The sequence below is a fragment of the Sturnus vulgaris genome, chromosome Z (genome assembly GCF_052056855.1).
Source record: "Sturnus vulgaris isolate bStuVul1 chromosome Z, bStuVul1.hap1, whole genome shotgun sequence".
Lineage (NCBI taxonomy): Eukaryota > Metazoa > Chordata > Aves > Passeriformes > Sturnidae > Sturnus > Sturnus vulgaris.
The window spans coordinates 79,541,249-79,567,345 of record NC_142283.1 but is presented as its reverse complement, the minus strand read 5'-3'; the positions used below and the strand labels follow the sequence as shown (position 1 = coordinate 79,567,345).

At 39.8% G+C, this 26,097-nt stretch overlaps 1 protein-coding gene across 2 annotated transcripts in view; it reads right to left on the bottom strand.

Moving 5' to 3' along the window:
* Positions 1–772: 772 nt before the first annotated feature.
* The window catches only part of ARK2N (arkadia (RNF111) N-terminal like PKA signaling regulator 2N), a 44,528-nt gene continuing 19,203 nt past the window's right edge, over positions 773–26,097 (bottom strand). The window contains exons 3-5 of one of the 2 annotated variants that reach the window (XM_014894859.2): positions 11,393–11,575; positions 7,333–7,459; positions 773–3,767 (exon numbers count right to left, since the gene is read on the bottom strand). In XM_014894859.2, coding sequence (XP_014750345.2) covers positions 3,584–3,767; positions 7,333–7,459; positions 11,393–11,575 — 494 coding nt within the window. In that variant the 3' untranslated portion in view covers positions 773–3,583. Of the gene's footprint in view, positions 3,768–7,332; positions 7,460–11,392; positions 11,576–17,273; positions 23,735–26,097 lie in introns of those variants that run through there. The other variant, XM_088157332.1, reaches the window with a different exon arrangement.

The following is a 26,097-nucleotide window of genomic DNA, read 5'->3' as shown; positions in this document are numbered from 1 at the left end:
ATGAGCCCCAAAACAGGGAGGACCTGGAGCTGCTGGAGTGAATCCATGGGAGGCCAGGGAGATGCTGCAGGGCTGGAGCCCCTCTGCTCTGGAGCCAGCCTGGCACAGCTGGGGCTGCTCAGCTGCACAAGAGAAGGCTCCAGGGAGAGCTCAGAGCCCCTGCCAGGGCCTGAAGGGGCTCCAGGAGAGCTGCAGAGGGACTGGGGACAAGGCAGGCAGGGACAGCACACAGGCAATGGCTTCCAGTGCCAGAGGGCAGGGCTGGATGGGATCTTGGGAAGGAATTGCTGGCTGGGAGGGTGGGCAGGCCCTGGCACAGGGTGCCCAGAGCAGCTGTGGCTGCCCCTGGATCCCTGGCAGTGTCCACGGCCAGGCTGGACAGGGCTTGGAGCAGCCTGGGACAGTGGAAGGTGTCCCTGCCGTGGCAGAGGTGGCACTGGATGGGCTTGAACGTCCTTTCCAACCCAAACCAAACTGTCTTGGCATTCTGTGATGGGCAGCAGCCACTTGTCACTGGTACCTGCACAGCCCCTGGCACCAACACTACAGGGAGAGGTGTTGGTGCTGCCCTGGTCCGACATAAAAGGAAAGTTTTGCAGCCAGGAAATCACAATCTGGATGTGCAAAATTAAATGTGTTACAGCAAGAAACAGTGCTGAATTTCACCAATCGTAACCCAGAATTCACGGATTTAATTTGGAGATGTGACAAACAGCAGTAAACATCCAAATTTGATGGAAGTGGAAGAAAAAAAAAACCCAACAAATTGATATTGTTTAAATAATACACTCTATTTTATTTCATCTTAAAATAGTTTAACCTTTATGCTACAGACTTGTTTCAAAAAACAGAAGGTCTCATCTTGCACCAAAAATATATATATTTATATATATATATATATAACACTCTGTTTTATTATTATTTCTCTCCAAAGACCATTAAATACTAGATGGAAAATGAGAACTAAATAGTGAGTGTTGAGAGGAATCAAATTTTATTTTTAACTAGAGCCGCACGTTTCAAACATTTATATTCTGAGCAATGATTTGTCTTCACTATAGAAGATTCCAAGTTCATACTCCAGCAATTCAGGAAATCTGCTAAACCCTGAAGGGCTCGAGCCAATGCACACCGAGGTCGATGGGCAGCCCCACACCGACCCCAGTGGGTTCTGGACCAGGCCCCAAGTGCATTGGTTCTCAGCCATACAATGGCTAACTTTTATCTTTCCTGCTGAGAAGAGCAAAAACCACCCAGGCACATTTTTGCTCTTTTTAAAACACAGAAGTTAAAAAAAAAAAAAAATTAAAAAAAAAGAAACCAAACCATTTCCGACATCCTACATCCAGTGATTGCGTTTTTCAGATCACTAGCCTTGAAATTGTTAAGAGAAAATAACATAGTGTTTTAAATAAAAGAAAACCTGCATCAGACTACCATACATGAGCTGTTTAAACAAACACAGTGCACAATTGGAGGAAGTTTGGTTAGGAGGCAGTCGTCTTTATGTACACATGGAAGTCACATCATATACAAACTGGAAAACAAGGAGAGCTAGTTTGCATTTTTCTTTTCATGGAAGGACTGCAAACGGGGTCCCTGCAGCTTTCTTCACATCCCATCTTCAGGAGACTCTGTGAAATGGGAAGCAGCAGCCACAGGAGTGGAGGTGGCTGTTCCAAAGTTACCTTTCCAGCAGGTGTGTGGGCCCACAGCTGATGGGAACAGGAGGAGAAAGGATGGGCAGAGCAGCACGGAGCCTTTCCCTGCTGTGGGGCCAACAGGGAAATGCTCCCCTCTCTCCCTCTCTTCCTCCTTCCCTTCCTCCCTCTCACAGAAAGGAATTGGTCACTAAAAAACACCACAGATATTCTTCTGGCCAAGCAAGACACTTATGTTCAATGTTCTAGAAAGCTGGAAATGGGAATATCAATCCTTACCTAGCTGTTCTGTAAAGTGCAGTATGAACTGTTCTGCTTATGGAAGAAACAGATGTTTATTACTAACTCTACCCCCCTGCTGGGCTGTTTTTCCTTTATGTGACAACACAGGTAACTCTATGATAATTTTTTTCATTTTGCCCACAGATAAAATTATGGGAAGCCAAATAAATTTTGAAAACAGCCGACACAAAGGAAAGCAGAACTTTCTATGTCCTGACCCGCCCTGTTCAGCCTTAAATAGTAAAAAATCTAATGGCAGAGCTGTACAAAATTCCTAATAGAAACACCTGGAATATGAAGGAATGTTTCAATTGCACAGTAGACATGTGAAGTGAATAATATCATCTTTTTAAAGTCTAATCTTTGGTTTTTGCCTTGGGAAGGGCTCAAAATTACAGATGAGGGGCAGGAATTTCCATATACACCACAGAAAGTGCAGCCCACTGAAGTGAGTAGTTCTACTGATTTTGGTAAATATTCTGGTAGAAAGTGTTTCCTGAATCTTGGCATTTCCAAAACTAGCATGAGAGACATGAATGAAACCCAGTGAAATGGTGCAGATTACTGATTTAAAAAATAAAAATAAAAAAAAATTAAAACCCACAACCTTAGTTTCCAACCCTGATCCTGCAACATCTTTTAGGACAGAGTTTTAAGCACTTGAGTGACCCCACAAATTCCAGAAACATGTCCCAGCTGAACATCCCCTTGCCAGGCTGCAGCTCTGGAATTTGCTTGGGATTTGTTTTTTTATTTTCTGAGATGGTGAATTACACAAACAAGCAGCAGTAGAGATGGGGGCTATGACTAAAGCATTTCATTCCTCTCCTTCAACTACTCCAGGCAAGACTTAGAGAAAGGTAGGAAAGTTCAGCTATAATTAAAAAGGAGAGGGATGCTGGGCCTTTTTATTAACTTCTCCTGTGCTTTTGCAATGTTCAGCTGTTCCTAAGTCACTACTATTACTATTTTAGCCATTCCAAGCTGTGGGAATTGACCAGTGAAACACAGTAGTCAAGTAGACAGAAGACTCAGCACTGAAGAGTATAAACTATAAATCCCATTGAAAATAAAAACATTTTAATTAAAAGCTGTTCAGTGCATTTGTTACGGGCCGTTTGCATTAAAGACAATCCCTCCTGCTGGTAACATAACCAAATCAGCTCGGGTAAAAAAAAATACTCCTGGCCCAAATTTTGGAAGTGTTGAATACCCCCCAGTTCTGCTGAAATCAGTGAGGACACAGCATTTCTCAAAATCATTGATGCTCACACAGCAACACACTAACTTCTACTAACAAACTCAAGATACTGATAAATTAAAAATGTCCTGGAGGTGGGGAGGGTGGCAGGACGTACACTCGCACGCAGTTATTTTGTTAGATACACACGCACACGTTAGTAACTGCAGACGTGTTTTAAACTTGGTGCTGTTAATTCTGGGCAGGAATCCTCCTTGGAGAAGGCAAAACCATTGGAAGAGATACTGAAATCAGCCTACATTCCTGTGGACGTGGAGAGACGCCAGGGTTTGGGCTCTGTGGTGCCGAGGACGGGGCCTCCGGAGGTGATGCTTTAACCACTCGACTTCTGTGCCAGGGAAGGTGGGGTGGCAGGGGGGCAGAGCACAGTGACACGGCCTCACAGGAGGTATTTACGCCTGGTGTCCTCGTCCAGAGTGAGGTCCACCACTTCTGGGGGCGAGGACCAGTTCTGCTGGGGAGCCACTGCTGTCCATGGCTGCGCGGGCTGGGCGCTCCCGAACGGCGAGCCGCGCTTCCAGGAGGACACGCTCTGGATCACCCCTCCCCTGGGATGCACACACCTGCAGGGAGGACAGGGACACACACACACAGAGTCAGGGACACTGCTCAGCTCGGCCACATCCCCACCTCCAGTGTTTTAGCACTACCTGGTTAGCACGTCCCTCTCCAGACTGGATTCTCCACTCGTGGCGTCTCAAACGCCCAGTGAACAAAGCTAAATTCAAATTTGGGGGATTTGGTGGGGATTTAATGATTCTAAAGGAATGCCAGTGGGTGTAATGTGATCTTCCTTAAAAAATATGTGCATGCATCCCAAGGGTCTTGAGGAAGCCTGCCTCACAATGTGTAGTACCATGCACAGTTTCCCGATGGAGCTTTACCCATTGGACTTTTGAAAAAGAGAAAAAATTGAAGTGAGGCTGCCTATTGCTATATTGGAATATTAAATCAAAGCCATATTAAAGCAAGGAGATAATGATACTTTCATGACAGTAATTGCAAAAGAGATTGTGCTAATTATGTTATTACAACCGTTATGTCTGATTTTTTTTGTTTTGGTCTTTTTAACTGAAAATTACAAACATGCTGGGAAATGCTCACTGACAACAGTTCAGCTCCACTTCAGCAAAACATTTAAGCTTTAAGTGACTACAGACAATGAGACTAAAAGGTGCATTTGAAGATAAGGCTCCAGTGCCCTGCTGAAGCGTGATACACAGGTACCTATTCAAATAGCATTTTTACCTATTGTTTCCACAGTAGATACATGACAAATGAAGCACAAGTTATGAGCAATTAGAAAAAAATAAATGCAAAATGAAAGGGAGAATAATTTTGTGTATGATGAAGTGATGACAGGAATTTACTGGAGGCTTTTGGATGATCACTCCATTTCCAGCTGTAAATCCTACACAGGGACTAATAAAACTTGATACCTAGTGCTCCAAAAATTGTTTTGCTCTTGTAAGCACTGGTGGTGGCTGTAGCTGCTCCTGGCTGCATGGATAAACACAAAGTGTTCTGGCTGCTGGGGAAACTTTTTCCCATTTCTTTGTGAAGGCACATGTATTTCAGGAACTCAGATTTCCTGGACTGATCAAATATCCCTGACATTTACATTTTATTTATTCCAATTTAAGTCTATGCTATTTATTTTCTCCAAAACTACTTAGGTTATGCTCAGCTCTCTTGGTTCTGGTTGGAGTTTCATGAAATAAAATGAAAAATCTCATTCTCTGAGCTGTAAATTCTCTGAATATAAATGTCTCATTGCCTTCTCGGATACGCTGCTTAGGTTTAGATGTGATGTTCAGAATGGTTCTTTTACTACTTCTTCAGTCATAAAAACACATAGTTAAACTATATATCCACAAAAAATTAGCAATAAGAACCTGGAACTCTAACAAATGTACAGGATTTCTTTCTTTTAAAGCTTTCTTGTAAGGAGAAATATTTTTAAGCATAACTGGCAAGAAAAGCTTGTAGGCAGAGCAAATTAAATATAATGTTTGGTCTCAGGGACTGTGGTGCACCATTCTAAGAATGGTGCACCATTCTCAGTGTTTAGGCAAAACTAACTTTTCTCCCTGAAGATGACGAAAACCAAGCCATAAAGTGTATCACAGAAAATCACGGAAAATTTAAAAAAATTGGAAAATTAAGTGTTCATCCTCAAACTAGTCACAGAAGCAGCCAACAGCAAAATGTTCAGTGAAACATCAGCTCAGGGAACATGATTCTAATCTGAAGCTAAGGGAAGATACTAAGTAAAGGCAGTAAAAGAAAATAAAAAACCTCCTAGGAAAAACTAGATGAAAACTGGTTTATATGCATGCACAATTAAAAAAAAATTCTACTGGTGAAAAACTAAACAAGCTGAAAAATATGACTTGGTGTCCTAAGCAGATGCCAAGGAATATCCCAGTGATGAGAAACAGCATTAATTCATTAAGAATCTAAGTAACTACAAATGATGGACGAACTCCAGGGTGTCACAACTCACACCAGATCAATGATGACATGGAACAGGGAGCATGATAAAAACCAGGATCCAAACACCACACTAACTAAGCAAGCAGAAAATACTGATCAAAATCCTAACCCTTGTCCAAATGACAACCCTAACAGAAGCCCATCAATACTTCATAACTGCAAGCCTAGACCTGCAAGAGAAATAAAGCTCTAAATAGGATTCAAAAATTTAAATGTGTGAGTGAATATTCAAGGGAGGCAGTAAACACTGGTCTGTGGGAGATGGGTACAGGAACAAAGAAAAGCACAGAATAGTGCTTTTAGTCTGATTTGCTGAAATTATTTCAGTCCATATCTACTAAAACTCAATTTAAACAGCAGCTTTGCATTTAGCTCAGGCTTCCATTCCCATAGAGGGTGAGAACTGTCGAGGCAGCAGCATGGACAGGTTGCAAAGAGGAGACAGAAGCACAGGGGTCCTGTGTGCAGTGCTGCACAGATTTACACCAGCCAGTGCTGGAGGGTGAATCCACACCCCTTACCATCAGCACAGAGACCCTCCAAGCCCTGGGTTCTGCTGCATGAGCAGCCAGGAGAGCTGCTTCCTAAAGGAATTACCATCTTCCAAAAGAGTTGGTCATGCAAGGACTTTCTCACTGCTCCAAAAGCTAAGACTCTATCCCCTTTCTGGACCTGAAAATTTCCCTTTTTTCACATCCAACAGCATTATCCATGAAGTTTCCTGCCCGGGAAATTGGGTCCTGCACACCTTCCTTCTTCTTTCCTCAAAAAGATGCAGTGTAGGGACAAGGAATTCTGTTCCGTGCACCCCTTTTCTGCCTCCAAGCACCCACTAGGCAGCAGGAAATTTTGGAAGGAGCTTGTCTATGTACCGTTTTAACTCAGTTATATTCTACTAAATTCACACTCCACACTATTAGAAAATGTTGGTTTTAATCAACTGCTTCATAATATTTTAAGACAAGGAAAGACCCCGGACTAAAGATAAAGAGTAACATAAAAAAATGCCTACCAAGAAGAACAGATGCACAGGTTTCTGACTGAGAGAGAAACCTCTGGCACCCTTACCCTCTTCTACTTTGACCTCTCTTGAATCTTTAAATAAACCTAAAATTCAATATGATTGCATTTTTTAACCTAAAGGGGCTATCTTATGACATTAGCCATTGCAAAAATGATAGTATTTTTACTCCTACTGTTTAATAATTAAAGTGGAAGCTGATAGAAAACTTAATATTTTGAAAGGAAACAAGAATCCACATAAAGGTTTTCACTTAGTTATTTGCATACTCACGTATTCCTTTAAAATCTGAATTTCTGATGTACATACACTTAGTATCTCAATATTTGGTATTTTTATACCACACATCTTTAGACAGTTAATGTTTGATATTGAATCACAGCTTTAATCTGAATAACTATCAAGTTGGTCAGTTTCTAAAGAAAAACACATTCTGACATCAACATGACCAGCAAAACAGAAAAAAAATGCAACATTTGCTGCCTTTTAGGCATCACTCAGATGGGTAACTACATAAGTGAAGGCCAGCAGTTCTTTCTTTATTGATTTTGGTAATACAGACATTCTCATAAAATGAAAGTAATATTAGAACAAGAAAAAATAATTCATACCTGGCATGTTCCTGAACTCCAACAATCTCCACTTCGCTGTCAGAAGAGGCAATGTTAATTTCTTCATTGGCCTGGGCATTACCACAACAGGTTTTGTCACCTGAAAGGAAGCCTGGATCCAAACGACCTACAGATGGGGAAAATGGAAATACAGACAGTGTTTAACAGCTTATGTGACTCAGAAATCAGCTGGAAAAGGAGTTTCCCAACCTAACAAAAAAACCAAAACAACACTGAGATTAGCAAATCTCGTTAGACCAAGTTTTTCAACTCACAACTTATATCTGGTACATGAAAACCACTGGATTTAGCCAGTGTCAGTAGCTCTGGTGATGGTGCTGCCACACAAATGTGAACAAAGCCTGACTGTTGCACCAAGAACAACTAGAATTGCCAGCTGAAATGTTATGGCAGTGCTAAGAGTCAGACTGTCCCCAAACCTCTTGAACATTAAGAAAGAAAACAATCTAAGCAAACAGAATGATACTATGACAAAAAAAAGCCTACAGTCTGGACAGAAACATCCCACACACCAAGGAAAATTAATTTAATTTCTTTAAATAAAAACTAGGAGAAGCTGGTCAGCGAAAAAATAGCAAACCCATCAGTTTCTGGCAGTGATGTTTCACACATCTGCTCTAACATGAATACAAATACTTGAAAAAGGCGTTTTCTTAAACCATATGCAGCAGTGCTGTTTTTTTATTACAGTTCCTTAATGACATCCAGTTTGTCAGTCAGTCAAACCACAAGCCCTCTCTAAATACTAACAGCAAGTGTGGCATGTTTTTGCCTTTTCTGCCAAGTGCTGCTAAGAAGGTTCTTCACCCCAATTAGTGAATCTGTGTTGAGTCATACTTGCATGGGAAACATAAAACAGCCAAAATTATTATTTCTCTCACAGAAAATAGACTTCTTGAAAAATCAATTAATTAAAAGATATAACTTCTACTCTTTTTTTTTCCCCAGGAAAAAGAGATGATTAATTCCACTGTCTTCTCTTTATGATTAGCCTGAGGGATGCTGGGCAGCCGTGAAGTAGCTGATACTACTTACTCCTGAAAAACCACTTGCTCAGCTGTACTACACAGGGGAAGAGTCATTTGTTGAACAGGAAATTTGAGAGTTGGTGAATATTTTATGTGTATCTAGTTTGAGTGGACAGCTCCTCAACGATGAGAGGAGGAGGAGAAGCAATAATGATCCACAGGATTTCAAAGGTGTGTAAACGCAGAACTGATTATACCCCCAGGGAGATTAAAAGGAACCAGAGAGAAGAAATAAAACTTGAAATAAGTGCCAGGGAAGCTTTCTAATGACTGCTTTAAGCACGTGGGAAAGATGCATGCAAATAGAATTATAGAATGGTTTGAGTTGAAAGGGATCTTAAAACCTCATCCAGTGTCACCCCCTGCCATGGGCAGGGACACTTTTCACTGTCCCAGGCTGCTCCAAACCCCAAAGTCCAGCCTGGCCTTGGACACTGCCAGGGATCCAGGGGCAGCCACAGCTGCTCTGGGCACCCTGTGCCAGGGCCTGCCCACCCTCCCAGCCAGCAATTCCTTCCCAAGATCCCATCCAGCCCTGCCCTCTGGCACTGGAAGCCATTGCCTGTGTGCTGTCCCTGCCTGCCTTGTCCCCAGTCCCTCTGCAGCTCTCCTGGAGGAGCAGAGACCATGCTGCATGTTCAGTTTTTGGAAAGCCAAGACCCTTGGTGACTGGATTAGGGTTAGCAAGGGAAGGAAACACACCTGCTGCTAGATATCTGAAGGAGGAGTTTCCACCTCAAAAGACAAAAAATAATATTTATCAGGTGAACTTAAAACAAATTAATAGCCCAGACAGTCTCTTCCTAGTATTGCAGTTCAGCTGAACATTTCTTGGCAAACATCAGTGACTGCCAGAAAGCCCAAAAGTGGGTCAGGGGTACTTCTTTAATAGAAGTGGCTGGGCAGACTGAAATGACTTTCATGAAATGAAAGTGCTCAGAGGCTTTGATTTGCTTGCTGGAGGCTTCACATTGCCAGAGGACAGGGCTGGATTGGACACTGGGGAGAAATTCTTCCCCATGAGGGTGGGCAGGCCCTGGCACAGGGTGCCCAGAGCAGCTGTGGCTGCCCCTGGATCCCTGGCAGTGTCCAAGGCCAGGCTGGACAGGGCTTGGAGCAGCCTGGGATAGTGGAAGGTGTTTCTGGTATGGCAGGGGGTGAAATGGGATGGCCACAGTAGCTTGTTTTAATGTCTAACCACCCTTCATTTTCTTGACAGGGTAATGTCTGGCAAAGGAGCAAAGCAGACCAGCTCCTACACAGCCCCAAAGATATCCCTAGGGGTACAAATCTGAGTCCCAAAAGAGCTTCCACATATTACCATAGCTTTAAGTTCAGGCAACAAAAAGATAATTAGCAGTAGTGAAACCATGATTAGGAGAGTAAATACTGCAAGAGTAGCTGAGTGTTAATCAGGATCAAGCACAGACAGATTTACAGCCTCTGGCCATACAAATTTCATGCCCAATAACATGCCCACGCTGTTAATTTCTTTGCACGAACATTAGGATGACACCCAAAGTGATGTTTTGTTTGCCCTACACCACCAGGGCTTGCAAAACAGCCCCAAATATTTGCCCATGCACAAAGATGTGATAGAGTAATAAGATTTTTCACTTTGATAGGGGTGCTTATGTTGTTTTTTTCCCATGGGAACACATTCTTTAAGGTCTGCTAAACCAGATACTGGCTGAAGATTACACTTGTGAACCAGATGCAAGATTTGAAAATTCTGCTTTCCCAGTGTGCAACCCTAGACCTGGTAGGAAAAGGCCAGCACTGGCAGAGGTGCAGTCAAATGTGTACAGAGGCTGCAGGGTAAGGTGTATGCATGATCAAAAAGAGATTCATCCTTTCAGCTGCTGACATGGCCATAGCACCAGAGCCAAATCCATATGAACATTCCCAAGGATGAAGAAGTCTCTTGATATTCCCAGTTTTCTTTTGCCTTCAAGTCCCCTTGGATATACGTAGAAGAAGGAAAAAAAAAATTCTACCCGCACTGCAGCATTTTAAGAGAAAAGTGGAAGAAAGCTTGGTAAGAACCATTACTTTTTATTTCTTTACATTTATTTGGTGTACTGATCCTTCAGGGCTATGCAATACAGGTGATTTCAGCTGTTCTAATTGTTTAATAAATCCCTTAATAAAGGGGCTGCTAGGAGTCAAATATCTATCAGTTAGCTGCTGTCCTGCAAAAAATACCAGTGAGCTTGGAGAACAAAGGCAAGCTTCAGAAAGGCTGGGACAACATCCAGGCACAGACCACAGTGAAAATAAGGCACAGAGAATCTCATACTCAAATCGTGGACTTGTAGACTCCTTAGTAATGGAACATCTCTTTACAAAGCACCACCTAACTGCATTTCTTTAAGCCTTATAGACAGTGAAAAGCAGCTCACAGCCACCACAACACTCCCCATGTGGGTGCCCTGTGGCAGGAGACCTTTGGGAAACATAATAATAATCCCTGCTAACATCCAAAACACTGTCCAGTTTTCTAAGGGGTATTAGAAATGCAGCTGGAATATGGGAAGAACTAATGCTTGTATTTTAGAGATAATAAGAGACAAATTTAAAAAAAAAATTTAAAAAAGGACATACACAGGCAATCCCAATACTGAAAATGAGATTAGGTGCAGTTGACTAGCTGGTGGCATGAGTTGTCATAATCAATCATTCAGTGATAAGATTAGGTCACTTTCATTTAAAAGAACCCCACCACCAAAACCCCAGACCTGTAAGTTCCCTGCAGTAATTAGAAGAAAAAGAAGAAGAAGAAGAAAAGTAGTTAAGAAAATTAGTGTAAAAAATATATTGCAGGAATATTTTTCAATTTTTATCACTTGTATTTTGGAGTAAATGTCATACCTTTTTAATAAGCACCTGTCCTGTCCTCTCACAAAATCCACACAGGGAGCTTTTACAGCTGTATAAACTATAAAAATACTGAAAACAAGAAAGGGAGAGACACCAACTGCTGGCACAAATGTCAGAGAATTTAAACAAACCTGTATCAGCACTCATTTCATTCAGCAGCCCTCTGGTTCTCCAGGCAGATCCTGAGTCTTGATTTCCTAAAGAATTATTGTGCTCTTGAACTACTGCAGCCGCCAACAGATTGTCCACATTTACCACTTCTGGGTCTGAGTTTGTGTCTGATATATCATAGTGAGCCACAACAGGGGGTCCATCTGCAGGGGAGAAAAGCAACACGGGTTAGAAATCACCACAGACTGAAAGAACACCTCAAAAAATACAAATAATTTGTTTAAGGATTAATGCAACATCCTACAAGAAGCTCTTAAAGTTACAAAGTGGCAAACTGTATGAATTATTAAACTTCAGTTAATGAACACAGGCTGAGATTACAGAGACATTTTGACCTTTGCATACACAGAAAACACAAGTGTCAGAAACACACCTTTATCAGAGTACCAGTTATTTGTGTACTGTCTTTTACATTAACACATAAACAAATCCATATCTGACAATGTTACATTTACAATCTTTAAAGGATAAAACCTCCAGTTTAAAATAAAAAAAATAGTAAATTACAGGACATTAAATTGGGCAGACAAGATATTTATCTAGAGAATTTTACAAAAGTCAAGTGACAGCTTACATTATTATAGGGTTGATTGAATAAAAGTAGCTTTTTCTTAAAACTGATTCAGTGACAATAAATTTAACATTAGGCAACTTTCCTTTCATAACATTCACCTGTTAAGGGCAGGAGGATTTTTCAAAATTGAAATGGTTTTTGGTGGTGTTTGTTGTTTTTTTTTTTAAGATCAAGAATAACAAGAAACAAAATTATGTTATCCAGTGGTAAATATGCTTTTCATTCAACATGGTTGTCATATGAATTTTTGGCCACCAAAATGAAGGAGGAAAGTGGGAGATAAAATTGCTTACGTGATTCTGAAATCTGTCCTTGAGGAATAATAAAAAACTATTTTTGATCTGTTTTGTTAGGATTTTGTTAGGATCAACTAAATTCTTTGTGATGAATGAAAATCACAATTGGAAAGCATGCTAGAAACAGAAGAGGCTCAGGAAAAAACCAGGCAAATTCAAGACAAAGATTGATGTGGAAGCAGAGAGAATGGATAAATAATGCAATTCTGAGAGGATGTGAGTGTTTTAGCTCAAATGCCTTGCCCCATCTGCAGCTCACTGACTCAGAGTGGATGAAAAGTGGTTGGGGCTCCCCCTCCCCAAACGAGAGGATCAAAACTTTTTTTGGACCAAGGCTTCATCCACACAAATGAGGAAGAGACAGAAACACAGGCTGGGCTGAAGCTCAGCATCTTTGCAATTCTTTAATTCCAAGGAGCTAAACATCTGCAGGGCCTTTTGTTATGGGTGGGATACATGGAGGGTACAACTTGTATGGGATAATATAAAATAATATGGGATAATATAAAATAATCATAAACTAAGAATGTGTTCAGGAAGACAGGACTTTCAGAGTTACAAAATGACTAATGAAATCTTTTAAAGTGATAAAGGATAGAATGAAAAGCCTTAGGAAAAATTGGTTTCAGAGTTTTACGTGGCTGTTGAAGACAGAACATGATGAACTAGAAGTTTCAAATTTACTTCTCAAAAAAACTATTTTTCTCGTGTTTTTAGAGTGGATTTTGGCTTAAGGGGCTTTTCTGGAGGGGGTGTTTTTAGTAACTTGGTGCCTGAATAAAATTCAACTGACTATTTTCAGAAACCTCTACTTTGTGATTAGCAACACAGTTCATCAGAGAGTGACATTTTGCTTAAGTCGTACTAAAGATCAGTTTTGCAACAAGGTATGAAGAAATTCGCAAAATATTTCGGATCAGACCTGCCTCCAAAACAACAATTCCATGAAACAATGTTACATTCCAAACTTAAAACAGACCCAACAAAAATAAATGAGTAGTTAAATGCCAATGTATTAAAGACCAAACTGTTCGCAACATGAAACACTGATGATTATGACTGGAACAGAATTCCTGATAATTAACTGGAAGGCAATCTTTGTCTTTTTAAAAGGCAATTACAAAATAATGGAATACCGAGTTCAGAATTAAGCTGGCTGATGTTCAGTTAATTATTTGTGACAGCTGATGATTAAATTACACGCATAAGTTAGGGCTGGACTGAATCATGGGAGGCATGTTTTCTTTCAGTCTTATCATCAGAGTTCAGCGTGAACATATATAATGTGAGCTGTAAAAATAAACAGTCGAGTGCAGAAGATACGAGGGTCAAGTACAATATTGACTATTTGACCATTTTTTCAACAGGTTATCTAAGATTTCAGGAGCTCTGGACTTTTCCTTCAGGTCTTTGTTTCTCTCGCTTCTGACTCAGACCTCCAAAAGCAGAAACGAAATTTGATTTTTAGATAGACGTGTCTACACGTGTAAAATTGCATTTGGACAAAAGGCACCAATAGTCTCAAGTCAAAATTGTACCACTCCTACATGTATAATCATGCAAAAATGTATAATAAATGTATATACATGCAGAGTGATATTCTCATCACCTACCCATAGAAATAACTTGTGTGAAAGTCTTCATCAGTAGGAAATACAAGCATAAACTTGTTATCTGTAGCTCCACTCTTGTATCTTCCACACTTCCAAAGAGCACACCTTATAACTTAGCTTAAATTCAGTATACATCAAACAGACAAAAATATTTTCAATATAATTTACACACTGTAATTACATTTGTCAGGGTAATAGCCACCAATTTAACAATCTGGAAAAAAGAACCCCAAACAAGCTGCGTATTTACAAAGCAATCACAGCAGAGATCTATTTTTGCATTTCTCAGCCTTGCCTTTCAGGATCAGTTCTGGAAATTTGGAAACCCAACACCAGGTTTATTCACATCTATCACCAGTAAATAACTAACAAAGCCAAGCTAATGGCTACCAAACTGCAACAAATCCTCAGATTCCCCATATTTATAAAAAAAGAAATAAGCATAAATGCTTATGTATGTTAAAAAAAAAGTCAGCAAAAACATCACAAAACCAAACAATAAAGAAGTTGTAGGCAACAACTAGATGAAAGTTGCAGCGAAGGCATATTAAAAATAACTTAAAAGAATCCTCTGTTCCCAAAAGTCTGTTTCCTTTTCAGTGCTGCATGGATGGGACAGGAGTGGTTAAATTTGGAAATAAATAATACTTCCCTAGCCAAGTATGTTGTCATCCAGTGATGTGATGCAAAGTGAATGTATGGTACCAAAAAATAATGACAATTGGCTTCAGCTAGGAAATAAAGTGAAAAAATGCTTTCAGGTTGAAAAGGTAAAAAGGATTAACTACAACAATAGGTGTAATTCATCATCTTTTCTTTATAACAGAGACACTACACATAATTACTGACTCTAACAGGATTTCAACAGATTAAAAAACAGACATGAATACAAACCATGCCAGAACCAAGACTTAATGTAGAACAGTTAGGAGGTTCCCTGGTCAGTAATTTAAACTATCTACTTTAGAAAAATTACATCTTTTGAGGACCCAAGGTAGCTGGAAGAAGTACATTTCCCTGGTGACAAGCATTAATTCATTTCTAAAGCAATAAATGCTTGAAAAAGGCAAGGCTGAAAGTTAATAAGTACCAGCAGCAAAATACAGCTGTTGACATTTAATGCTATAAGGGGGGAGGGAAAGCCTGCTTTCTTTTTTTCTTCCCCAAAGAATTCAGAGGCAGAGGTCATCACGGGGACAGCATTTCGAAGTGTCCAATTCTCCCTTAATTTACACAGTTCATCAAAACTAATTCCACTCCGAACTGCTGAAGCAGAAGTCACATGCACAAATCCAGGTCTACACATAGCAATTCTCATTTTAAACTTGCAGCACAGAAAATTGAATCACTTCTCATCTGCTACCTGCTCTCTTGCTTTTCTTAGAGCCACATCTCAACACTCAGCAGCCTAACCCATGCAGTAAGATCCACACTCCTATTATCCCTTACTTCATTATAATGGCAGCACAAGCGAAAAGGGGAACTCAAGTGTAAAATTTCAGCTGTAGGTTAAAAGCAGCCATTCCACAAGAAGCACTGTCCCTCCGCACTGCACGGACTGTTTATCATTGCAAAGGAAACACAAGATATTAGATGGCAGAACCTGAGTGGGGAATTAAGTCCTTGGAATATGTGGGGACAGGCTGAGAGCTGTGGGTGTTCAGACTCCAGGGAGAGCTCAGAGCCCCTGCCAGGGCCTGAAGGGGCTCCAGGAGAGCTGCAGAGGGACTGGGGACAAGGCAGGCAGGGGCAGCACACAGGCAATGGCTTCCAGTGCCAGAGGGCAGGGCTGGATGGGATCTTGGGAAGGAATTGCTGGCTGGGAGGGTGGGCAGGCCCTGGCACAGGGTGCCCAGAGCAGCTGTGGCTGTCCCTGGATCCCTGGCAGTGTCCAAGGCCAGGTTGGACAGGGCTTGGAGCAGCCTGGGATAGTGAAAAGTGTCCCTGCCCATGGCAGGGGTTGGAATGGGATGAGCCTTAAGGTCTCTTTCCTCCCAAACTATTCTATTATTACATGTCATTATTTCTCTTCATCTTTCTTACATTGAGGCAGGCTGAGCAGAGCTCATCACCTGAACTCCTTCCCACAGCAGCCAGGGAGAGGAAGCTCAGAGTCAGATAACCTCAGCCTGGAAATTTCAGCTTGGAGCATCGAGAGCACCATCTCCCCTCCTTCCCCAGCAAACAGAAAAGGCTTAGACACCACCTTAGACCAGGCACTTGAATTTTACAGTGCTAGACTTCCACATGATGAATTCCAGCCCCAGGGATGGGATTTAAAATTTTCCTCTACAAGTAGAGGGGAAAAAGGCTGATATCTCCAGAGGACTATCTCGATTAAAATAAATCCAAAATTAAAAGCCTAATTTTGGTGGTCTGAATTGCCTTCTGGAGCCATCAGTGTCTCTGCAAGATGAGCCATATTTAGGTGTGAATATCACCCCAAGTTTTAAGACACACAGAACAGTACAGTAATAATAATAACAATAATTACAGTGCTTTGTTCTTACAAAAAGCTCTCCATTAGTGGATCCTGGACAGCTCTGAGGTGGTTATTAACATCTTTTGTCCACGGGGGAAACTGAGGCAGGCAGCAGCCTGCAGCTTGCTCAAGGCTAAGGAGCAGAGGAGCTCAGCCTGGCTGAAAACAACATTCCCCTCCAATTACTGGGCTATTTTTAACTAGTGAATGTTTGAGGAGTTTAGAAGCAGTGCTTAGGAATGATTTTGGGAAAGGTGCAATAGCTAAAAAGGCTACACACAGAGCCCCAGGAGACACAGCCTCTGCCAGCCTTACCTCCAGCCCTTGGCTGTGAACGAGGGCACTGATGGTCTCAGCCTCACTACTGTAATTGAATTTATTTCTATGGAACAAATGAGAATACTGAGACATTTTAAAACAATGAAAGACCTAAGAACACCCTCAATTACACTTGATGCTTAAATTTAAGAGATAACTCGCATTCACTTCCAGATTCACAAAACATAGAATGGACTTTATTACCGATATGAAATTTCAGGTGAGATGATTATCATAAAAATAATCGTATTTTGTGTGCCAAATCCTAACAGATTTATCCTATGTGACTTGCCAAAATAATTTTACAGTGGACACATCAGTTACTGATCCAAACAAAAAGTACTGATACACAAAACTACAGGGTGAAGTGACAGCCTTTTCATTTCAGATAAGCAATACAAACCTGGTATTAATTAAAACATGACCCAGACCTGCCATTTCCAAAGTATGTGCAGCTCAAATGGCACAAACTACCTGAACCTTCAAACAATTCCCAGAGGGGAGTGGAAGCTGGAGATTTGTGCTTTTTTCTACTGTTTAGCAACATGAAACACTTCATTGCTATTTAGATTTATTTATTTATTCCAGGTTACAGTAGTTACATTTCAAAATTTACAGGGTTAAGCAAATAATACATTGTAAATACAATAAAAAACAATAGCAGTGTAACATTCTCTCTAAAATCATAAAGTGAACTTTATCAGTGAATCCACTTTCCTGACATTTTCGTTCATTTCACACAGTAAAGCTTTTGTTTGGGGTTTTTTTTAACCATAATAATAAAATCAAAACAACTGGATCAAATTATTATCTGCTCTCAGGCTTGATACTTTTTAATATATCACATGAAAAGAAATCTCAAAAATTCAAGTCTTGCTGAACAACATTCATACTTTCAGGCTTTTTGATGGCTAGATGGAAAATATCTTGGATTTAATTTACCAAATTATGAATGAAGATAATAAAGCATTTTTCATTGTGCGTTAAGCAAAGGCACATGGAATATGGCAATGGATTGAGAATACTGGGAAGTGACATCCACTTTGTATCTCATTAAAGGAGTTACTTTCTGTGATGCTGCCTAACAATGCAATAATTTATGGTAGCAGGTATATCAACCAGATCTCTTCCCCAGTTTTACCTGGAGAAGTGTCTTAGGAGGGTTGTGGAAACTGTCACACCCTTATACAGCCATGGTGGCTAAAAAGAGTAAATAATTCCCTGTGTTAATACAACTTCCATTAGGAAAAGGCAGCAAACGGGCAGCCCTGCACAAAATATCCCACCTTCCCAAGCACAAACTGCACCTTTCCATGGAAGGACTGATAGAGCCTCTGATGGTCCAGACTAATCCCCTGCTGCATCGCTCTGCACTTGAAATCCCTCCTAACTTAATAAGCCTATTTTTCCATGTGCCTTCATTTTGCTGACCTAACTCCAAGAGACTAATGAAATTTGTGAGAAAGACCACTTTCTGGCTTCATGTTTTGCAAGGTACTGTCCATCTCTATCAGTCAGCCTGATTATTTTGGCTTCTACAGTACAAATCACACAGTGCATTTGTTCTAACACGTGTAACTGCAGTGGTCACAGTGCAGACCCCCATTATTTTAAAAACACCTACTCAGCTGGCCTGAATTACACGCCCCCATCAGGCAAAGACTCCCCTCAAGGTCAGCTGGAGGATTCTCTGGACAAAAAACTGCAGAATAAGTTCAATATTTAATAAGATTAAATGCTAGCCCCATTAAAACCAGTAGAAAATTTCTACTACTATCAATAGGACTAAGGTTTAATTTCTTAATGCCCTTGAAATATTATTTATAAATTTATCCACATACAGTATGTGGATACAGAAAGAGACAAAATATATTAAAAGAGAAAACAGTGATAATAAATATGTCCAAATTTGTAACACAACTGCCAAATATAATCCCGTATCATTGAAGTTAAGATTGGTTTTCCAGTCTTTATATCCTAGCAGCTCAGATAAAATAACCCAGCAATCCTGCACAAACACTAAAAGACACTGATTTTAAAAAAATAAATGTGTATTTCTGCCTGAATTATTTTGTCCTAGTACTGTTAAAAATGACACTGAAAGCTTTACATTTTGACTCTTTTTTTCCCTGCACTATTTTTGCAATAGAAATTCTGAAAAAAGTTCCATTGCCTTGAGTTTGTTTTATGCTGTATGATTTTTTTGCTTCTAAATAAAACCTGACCATTCAGATATTTATTCCTAAAAACCTTCCTTACCAATCTCTACTGAAAGGAGCATGAATGCCTTGGCAAGAACCTGCAGCCAAGCCTGCAAAGACACTTCACACTGAAGCCCCTGGACTCCTAAAAAGGGACTGATTCTAGAAGGAAATCCTTTTACTGCAATGCCAGTTTGACATTTGGTGAAATTTAAACTGAGCCATTATATAAAGGCTTACACTTCTTTTGCAATTGCACAAAAAAAGTGAAACCAAAACTGCTGTGTTTCACTGGCTGCTAAATCCCAACTCTGGGCTTGTACAGGTGCTCCAGTGCTCCTAGCTGGAACAGCCACCATGTTGAAAACATATAATTCAATATTTAAAGTGATAATATAGGAGTCTGAACCAGAGGAGCTGTGGCTGCCCTGCTCCTGGAAGTGTCCAAGGCCAGGCTGGACATGGCTTGGGGCAACCCGGGGTAGTGGAAGGTGTCCCTGCCCATGGCAGGGGGGAGTTTAAGGTCCCTTCCAACCCAAACCATTCCATGATTCTGTGAACAGGCCATTTAAGTCTAAACTGCCATCATCATCTCTGGAATTACACCAGTCTACACCAGCTCACCTGACTCGATGCATCTGACCTTTTCAAACCGTAAGTATAATTCCTTAAAGGAACTAAAATATTTCTTTATACCATTCTGAAGTATAAACCCTGGGGCAATTAAAGAAACTCTAAATTATCTGTGGTTCTCTGTGTCTGTGCAAAACTCCTACTGATTTCTCCCCTACTTGTTAAATTTGGTGGTTTTGAAGTACTGTGATGAGATGTGAGCATAAATGTACATTCGAAACTCAGCATTGAAAAGTAGATGAGTTTTCTTCTGATAGTTCTAAAGTAGTCTTAGATAAGTGAGACTGTTTCCATAAGATACAGAATGGGAGAGATAAAAATTTATGTTAAAATTTCATCTGAAGAAATTTTAACTCCCTGAGGGTTTCTAGTCGAAGCCCTTTGAAAATAAGAGCTTATAGTGGAAATCATGACAAACTCAACTGCAGCCATGTTGTAAAAATACAGCGAAAATATTACCAGGAGGCAAAAAAAAAACAAAACCAAAACCAACCTGAAACTATGCGTTGGGAACCTGTTTTCTCAAAGAGATGCCAAAGACTGCCACACACAGTTAAAACACAGAATGATCACTAGTATTGGTACCTGGAGGTTGGTTCCTTCAGGGCTCTGAACCCTTCCAGATTCACAACACAGAGCAAGAAGAGAAATGCTCCTGTTTATGGGCAAATTTCCTGATCTGCCCTCTTTATGGGCAAATCCTTCACCAGGCAGGCTATGCTACACCTGAACACAGGAAGGTGGGGTTTCCCTCTCAGTTTCAGGCCAAACAGAATTCCTCAGCTCATGGAGCAGATACCCAGCTGTGCACATCAGTGCACACTTTTCATTTCAAAGAGAGGGTTTGTGACAAAGCTGAAGATTTGGCTCCAGCTTTGAGCCAAGTGTAAAGAGTGGCCAAAGGAAATATTATTTACCATTTACAAAACAATTTACAGCCACGGATCTTGCACAAGTGTTTTTAGCCTTCAACTAGGTAGCTTTCATGGGGAAATAAGGTTAAAATTATATCTAATAAGAACTATTACTCAGTCTTCTAGGAGCTCTTGAGAAAGAGTACAGCTTTAAAGTCTGTATGCTCAACTTCTGCCATCCTCTGCTTGTTATGTTCATAGCTGCTTGCACTGAAAATAACAGTTAGCAGTGATGGAAAAAATAAAAGATTTAAATATTTGCCTCCAGTAACCAAACACAAATTTTCATGTATTAATACACTGAATTATTTTTTTTTTTTCTTTTTAAAAGACTACTTGACCAATACATTGAACATTTGCAGAAATGTCACTGGCTACATACCTAATTAAGTTATTATCCATTTATAAGATACATATGTAAAGGCGTTTCAGTCTGAGAGATAAATAAGTTCAACTGAATTCCTTACACAATTTGTTCTGACATACCTAATTGTTCCATTTATACTATTTTACAAAAAAGACTATGGGCATGCTTACAGACATACACATTAAAATAAACCAGTCACTGCAAAAAGCTGCTTCTGCATGCAGGGGAAGATCTGTAAAGTTGTCATGCTTTAAAATATTCTGCTCTTATCATCATCATCATAAAGAGATTCACATATATATATATATCTATAAATAGATATATATATATATAAAAATATAATATCTGTGAACACCAGAAGGATCCATTTTGGTGGGGGATATTTTATCAACAAATGGTCTTCCCTGAAAGATCTTTTTAAACAGATGAGGATAAGCTATTAAACTGCAATCAAACATAGAACAACTTGCTTAACTTTTACCTGAAATGCACACAATTTCAGACAAGGGAGTTTTCTAACAAGTTTGTATCAAAATCTTTGTATCAAAATTATGCATGAAGGCGATCTGAAAAGACTTTATCCCAATATTTAAAAATTATCTCCTGCATAGTCTTTCATATAGTTACTCTGAAAATAACACAGGTCTCTAACCTTTTTTTTTTTTTTTTTTTAATGAAAGCATCATATACTTAAAAAAATCTGTCTAGGACAAGAATAATGTTAAAATACCAGTGTCGATATTTTACTGATAACAAAAAGTATTTCTTGAGTTCCTGTTACAGGTTTGATCCAAACTGTCACATAAATTGATGGAAAAACTCCCACTGACTTGAGGGAGGATAAAAAAAAGCCTGACCTACAGAAGATACTGTGGCTACTCCCAACAGGAGGAAAAGCAAGCAAACTAAAATAATTAGGAAAAAAAGTGACTGTGGTTTAAAAAGCAGAGCAACTGAGCTAAAGGAGACCTAAGTGTTTACTTAAACTGCAGACTTTCATTTTCCATTGTAAAAATTTTGATTTGTCATTAGAAACTTCTATCAAGTTCTACCTGATGATAAATGCACATTTTTTGGTAGCTACAGAGAAGTTACTTCACATGAAGGAAGGCCTTATTGGAGAGATGACCAAAAAATCCCTGTGTGTAGCAATAATAGTAAGAATTAAATATTTCTAATATAGAGTTTAAATAAAACCTACTTTAAACATCACAGTTTCAAGCCTGCCTATTGAGGATAACTATTAGTACAAAAGAAGAACCCACAAAACAGCAAATTGTTGCCTTGCTTAAAGGGATCTGATGCTGTGGCATTCCCCATCACAAGTGAAGGATGATTTTTGGTGGCGTTCACGCGTGGTCCGGTCTGACCCAGGCCAGACCACCATGGTGTCTGCTTATCAAGCCTTCCTTTAAATCCCCGTGTCCAGGGCTCAACCCATCCCCTGATGGCTGCTTATCTGAGGGCAGGCAGGATTGTTTTTATTCCAGCGTGAAGGATGTGGCTGGGCTGTATTTACAGGAGGAAGCAGGTTGGGGTGACTCATCTCACCCCGAAGTTATCTCTTAGGGACTGCTGATAAGCGAGGTTAGGGACGACTCATGGGAGAGAAAGACAGTGCCAGGAGGCATCCCGGGTGAGGGCTTGTTCTTCCCACTGAGAGCCAGGGAACAGCAGGGCAGACACTTGGAATTGGTGGAGATGATCTGCACCCAAGCCAAGCACACGGAGATGTGTGTGCATGTGCCTGTGTGCGCACGCTGCCTCCATAAATATGCAACACAGCAGCGACACTGATAAAAGCCCTGGACGGGGAATGAACTGCTGAATGGGAGACAAAAAAAAGAATTAAATCTGCTGTGCACGCTCGTTATAGACAGCTAGATTTTTAGGTTTATTTATTAGTTCTGCCTAAAAATGAAGAAGCTAACGTGTGGCATGTTCAAGCTGCAAAAGAGAGAGTTAAGGAAATGTCATGGGTCTGTATCTAGTCTGAATCTCTAGGGCACTTTACAACCTTAAATATAAAACTTATTTCCTTATATAAATGTTTTAACATGCAAAAAGGGCATCTAGATGAATACCCTGAATGCTCCTATTGTAGCAAACACAGCCCTACTGCTTTTGGGGTATCAAGACAAGGATTCTAAGTTATATTTCCCCGAGTTTGGTGATGAAAGCTTAGGGTGGCTCCCCCCATACACCTTTAGAGGTGTTTTTAAGTGTGTACTGGCACATGCAGGTGGGTGTACTGTGATTTTTTTAAAACTACATATATTCACTATAAATTAAGAAAAACAAACAATATCATGGTAATAAAACCCAAAAGAGAAAACAAAACAAACACATACAAAGATAAAAGCAAACCTTGTTTTTAGCAGAATCCAAAATAACATCAAGATTGCAAAGATCAGATTTTTTTCTTTTTTAATTTTTTTTTTTTTTAAGTTTATGATTGATTCAGATCAGGCTCTGCCATATTCCCATTCTCTGGAAAGACAGGTGGAAAATTGTTATTAAAAGTCGCTGGAAACTCTAGCGCGGCATCGGCATTTTGATAGCCCACGTACGAATTAAACGGCTGCTGAGGAAGTACTTGGCTATCAGGCATCTGCACAAAAGCCCCTGACTGTGTGGTAGGGGGGGTTCTTTGGCCAACTAGTTGGATTTTAGGTTCCCTGGGCTCCAGTTGTTGCTTGCTTTCTTCGTCCGTGTCAAGACGGGTTAGCTTTTCTATCCACATGCGGAATTTCTCCTCTGTCTGCCTCTGCATCTCGGCAAAGCAGTTCATGGCCTCTTCCAGGACATTGCCTATGCAGTTCCTATCCCACACGGTGCCCCTGTCAAGCAATCCTGGAATTTCCCTGGTCGCTCCTCCAGATCCCCCAGCACGACTGAAGCCAGCTTTAAAGACATTGAGGCCATTTGATAAGACATTGTTAAGTAAGAACATAATATTGTTTATTAAGGCATGTAAACTGAGGAAAACAACTTTTCTAATTCTGACCCTTGGATATGACAACAAGAGAGGAATTAGCATATATTAACCAACAGTATTACTCTTATAATGAAATTTTACACCCATTGAGGTTATAATAGAAATTTTGGCATCAAAATTATTTTTATTCTAGAAGTCTCAAACAATTCTGTCACAAAGGTATCTTATTTTATCAAATTACTCCAGTTCCCTTGCAATTTGTTTTGAATTCAACTGAAAGTGTCAAAAACATTATACAAAAACATGTTTAGTTCTATTAAGCTGCAATCCAAAATGCTATTTTTTAACTGACAAACCTGAATAATCACATGCATTTTACTTACGCACTTGGACCCTTTTATAAACCAGCCGTTAAACACATGTGGAATTGGCCCAAAGCTCTTGGCCTGATTTTGGGAAGCACACAGAACACTGATGAGGAGAACACACGACATAAAACACAAAAACACTGCGGGGGTTGTGTGAGTGCTATGGTGACACAGGAAGGAAGAGCATCCTCTGCCAGGTGTGATGGACACAGCTCCATCACAGGGACAACCTGCACGCCACAGAGACCTGAGCAGCCTCACCAGGACCCAGCCCTGAGCCACTGTTCCTACAGCCAATCCAGGGAAAGGCAGAAAACAGGGAATGGTTGGAAGGAAACTGGTCTGCCTCCAGCTATCCATTAAAAGGACAGTGGAAATCACTGGCTTTGGGACTCTCAGGAAGAAGCCAATCCTCATGGCCTTACTCCACGTATCAATAACAAAAGGCAGTGGAATCTATATTTAAACGCCTGGAGTTCACTCAGGAATCATCTAGGAAGCAATAAACCCCCAGAAACTGAGGCTCTGTACCTGTTTGAGGAATCACGAACAAGACGAGCATGCCATCCAAACACACAAATGTTATCTAAGGTAATTCCAGAGCAAGACAAGCATCACATTAAACTACAAAAAGGGACGGAACATGGAAATTTAATATCTAAATGTGAAACTTGTGGCACCTTCTAGCTTAAGAATAATAGAAAATACCCTAAGAATGAGAGAAATCATTGCACAATCTAAATAAATATTTACTAATAAAAACCTAAGGCACTAAATCTTTATTGGGATTTCACTGAGTACATGAAATTACAGTATCACTTAAATACTACATTCTTTTTAGGAGCTGTTGAAATGAGGTATACAAAGATCCTTCAGGAACAGCTAAACAAAGCCCAGGGTTATTCTCTTAATTCTGAAGAGCAGTTTTTAAGTCTTTCTCACCCACCTGGTTGCCTACCAGACATGCTGGAAATTCAGCATTCAGGTCCACTGCTAAAAATAATTACTTTTTAGCAATTGATTTACATCCCTCCAACTGCATTTTAACTAAAATGAATTAAACAAAATTCATGTTTTTCCTAAAACATGGCTCCTTTTGTACATTCAATAATTTTTTCCTCCCCAAAAGAAGTAATTCTTCTGTTCATTTAGTTCTACTACTGAACATGCAATATGATTCTTTTTATTTGTCTTTAGTGCAGATCTTACCTTAAACTCAAAGAACTAACTTACAATCTTTCTGATTTCCACAGACATACAAATAAATAATGTTAATTTTTAATTGCAATTTTAAAAAAACCCCTATTGATGGTGATAAGTGAGATAATCTTCTCAGGTTTTTAAAGTTAAGAATGAACTAGAATGGTCAAAGTTGACAAAATTGTTTTGTAAACTGAATAAAGTATGTATTGAAATATATATAGCTATCCAATACAAATTTTAAAAGGCATCATTCACAGAGTATCTCAAATTTACAGCAGAGCAAAACAACGTTTTCTAAAAGCTTCCCATGTAGTTACTACAACAAACCTTATTTAATCTTTTCTTTATTTTAGGCCTAAAAAAACTCCCAAGCCTAAAGATGCATTTTTACATATTAAAAATGCTACCATTTATTTAATTCATCCCTCTCCTGTCTATAAACTTTGAACTATAGTTTTTTAAAATTATGCGAGGTTTAAAGAAGAAATTTGAGGTCATAAAAGGGTCAGAATCAAAGATTCCTTTCTCATTTTCAAGACAACATATCCAGCAAAACCGCATCTAAGAAATGCCCCAACGCTGTCTTTTTATGGGATCTCTTAAGTAATACCAAAGTAATAACCAAATCCAAAGTAACTTAATTTAGGAAGTCTGGCAACATAAAAATGTAAAATATGCTTCATCTTCATTCTAACTAGCAATGGTTGGTGCCTCTGTTATTCTGATGTAGATATTTCCAAATCAGCGTCTTACAGAAA